General features: G+C 53.7%; 1 protein-coding gene across 5 annotated transcripts in view; it reads left to right on the top strand.

The window, feature by feature from the left end:
* Nucleotides 1–2,428, top strand: part of ZCCHC2 (zinc finger CCHC-type containing 2) — a gene marked incomplete at its 5' end in the record, with an annotated part of 70,585 nt that continues 68,157 nt past the window's right edge. For all 5 annotated transcript variants that reach the window (XR_003546974.1, XR_003546973.1, XR_003546972.1 and 2 more), the window contains 1 exon segment: nucleotides 1–235. Coding sequence is in view for 1 of the 5 variants with exons in the window: in XM_014582012.2 (XP_014437498.1) it covers nucleotides 1–235 (235 nt within the window).

The raw sequence follows: 2,428 nt of genomic DNA, 5'->3' as shown, positions 1-2,428 counted from the left end.
GGAAGGCTCCGGCCCTGAAGGCTGCGGCGCCGAGCCCCGGGCGGGCGGCGGGCTCGGCCTCAGGGCCCAGGAGGAACTGCTGCTGCTCTTCACCATGGCCTCGTTGCACCCGGCTTTCTCCTTCCACCAGCGGGTCACCCTGAGGGAGCATCTGGAGCGGCTCCGCACGGCGCTCCGCGGGGGCCCGGAGGACGCGGAGGTGGAGCCGTGCAACTTTGCCGGCTCTAGGGCCCAGGTAAGGCGCACGGAACCCCCGGGTCTTGTGGGTCACCGCCCCGGCGACCTCCTGGCCAGGCTCTTGGACGCCCTTTGAGCGAGCGCCTGGCCGGCGCAGGTGGCTCGGAATGCCCAGCCCGGGAGTACTCGCCTTCGCTTGCCAGGGCCGCCAGGGTCCACTCCTCCCCCCACTCCCCCCACCACCACCACCCCGTGCACACACAGCCACCCGCCATGACAGAATGCTCTAGAAGTCTCTTCCATGCCGGAGTTGCCACGGAAGATGCGGAGCTCTCAGTCCGGGGCCCCTGTCGCATGAGGGGTCTTGGGACATTTTTGGCTGTGAGCATCTCTGAGCGCTAGAGGCGCCGCTGGCCCCAGCCTGTGCCTTCCCCTTCTGGCCGACCCGCGCTGGGCTGGCGTGCCTGCCCTGCCCCGCCAGGAGACGTTGGAAGGTACGCTCCCGGCGTGCTGCCCTGGGCTTTAGCACAAAGGGACTTTTAGTTCAGTGTGCCTGCGTTAAAAGGAGTCCTGTGGGTCTTTCAGTTCTCGCTGGAGAACTTGGTGTTCCCCAAGGAAGTCTGATAAGGAGTCCTGCGAGTCGACCGAGATAAGTAGTAAGGCAGGTGGTGTGGGTGAAGAAACCTCTCCTAGGGCGGCCTGGTTATGCCCCTTGTCTCTGGCATACCCAGCTTTCTAACGGGCTTGATGTGTGTCCCGAGGATATTTGGGGGTCTTTACTGTAGGCGTTGATGTTTGAAGAGTTACTTAAACACCAAAATGTAGTAGACTGGAATCCGGATGAGCCACTTGTCGCAAACATTAAAGAGGAATGTTTATAGAGCCCTGCGAGCAGCTTAATCATCACCGAGGCCCAGTAAAGTCCCTGAGCGTGACAGTTAATAAATGAGAGGGGAGTAGGTTTTAGAGTGAAAACTGCCTACAGTAAGAGCTTTGTTTTCGTGGGTCAGTCTTTTGAAAGGCATTTGGGTGCCATGCTTTCCAACTTAGGTGATCCCCGAGTTCATAGAACAAGGGACTCTCCCTCTTCCTTCCTGAAAGTTAATATGACACTTATCTGCCGTCATTCAATATCTTGGAACTAAAGTTGGGCATTGTATTTCTCTAATGGCTGTGTGGACCCAGGGACCGAATCAAGGCATTTAAAAGGCTGAGCCCCAGTGTTTTTTAGCATGAGCATCCATGAAATGACTAAGTCATGTTTTAGGATATATTTCATCAAATGTAGATGTAGTAAAGCTAGTAGCCCTCATTTTCCGGGTGAGGTTGACATTTTCCCATCCTCCAGTGCTGCGTGCTGCTGGCAGGCCTATGTGCGGTGCTGGTGGTGAAAGCCTTTCCACCCTTCAGCCTACTCACTGGAATATTTCCCGAAGTCCCATGTACCACACAGACACTGAATTAAGAGGAGAAGACATGCATTCAAGAACAATGCTTACGATTTTTTTAAAAGTGATTGCAGTATATTTGTTCTTACTACACATTTGTAAGATAACCTTAAATTGTCGACTAACGTACATGTCCCACAGTGGAACAGCATGTATCATTCCATTCGTGGCATTCCAACCAGAGCTCCTGATTTTTTATAGTAACTGCAAGGAGTCTTTTCCTTACATTTTTGCCCTTTAAATTTTGCTTTTAATATGAGTGTTAGAAGGCAATTAAGACAGACAGATGCGTGTAAACCAGAATGAGATTTTCATCTTGACTGCAGTGCGTGGCCTTTTCTGGCAACCAGTGGGTGCTGGGAGGAGTGGACAGAGTGAGGTTGGGCATCCTGCCATTAATTTCACCACATCGTTACTTCTCAGAAAGGGCCCTGTGCTGTGGCCATCAGCCCAAGTGGGGGAATAAATTGGGGGGCACATTTACTAAAGGTGACACCGAAGGCTATTTCTAGGCACTTGGTGGTGTGAACTTTTTTCTCCAGTAGTTGTCTAGAGTTACCCTAGCGAATCATGTATGTCTCACTGAATTGTTAGGACCCGCACTTTCTGCTTGTTGCATGTCCTCCTTGTCCTGCAGCTGTGGCTTGTCCTGGCATCGAAGACATTTTAGTGGATCTTGTTGAGCGCAGGCTGTCACTCCGGAGGCTGCTGCTGCGGGTGGGCTGATTTAAGTCCTGATTCCCTGCAGTCCAGCCCAGCCGGTCCTCGCCCTTCCGCCGCCGCCCCGCCCCCGGGAGGGGGAG

Source organism: Tupaia chinensis, unplaced genomic scaffold (assembly GCF_000334495.1).
Source record: "Tupaia chinensis unplaced genomic scaffold, TupChi_1.0 Scaffold000065_1, whole genome shotgun sequence".
Taxonomy (NCBI): Eukaryota; Metazoa; Chordata; class Mammalia; order Scandentia; family Tupaiidae; genus Tupaia; species Tupaia belangeri.
The sequence above is the reverse complement of the archived record's forward strand: the minus strand, read 5'-3'. Positions and strand labels throughout refer to the sequence as shown.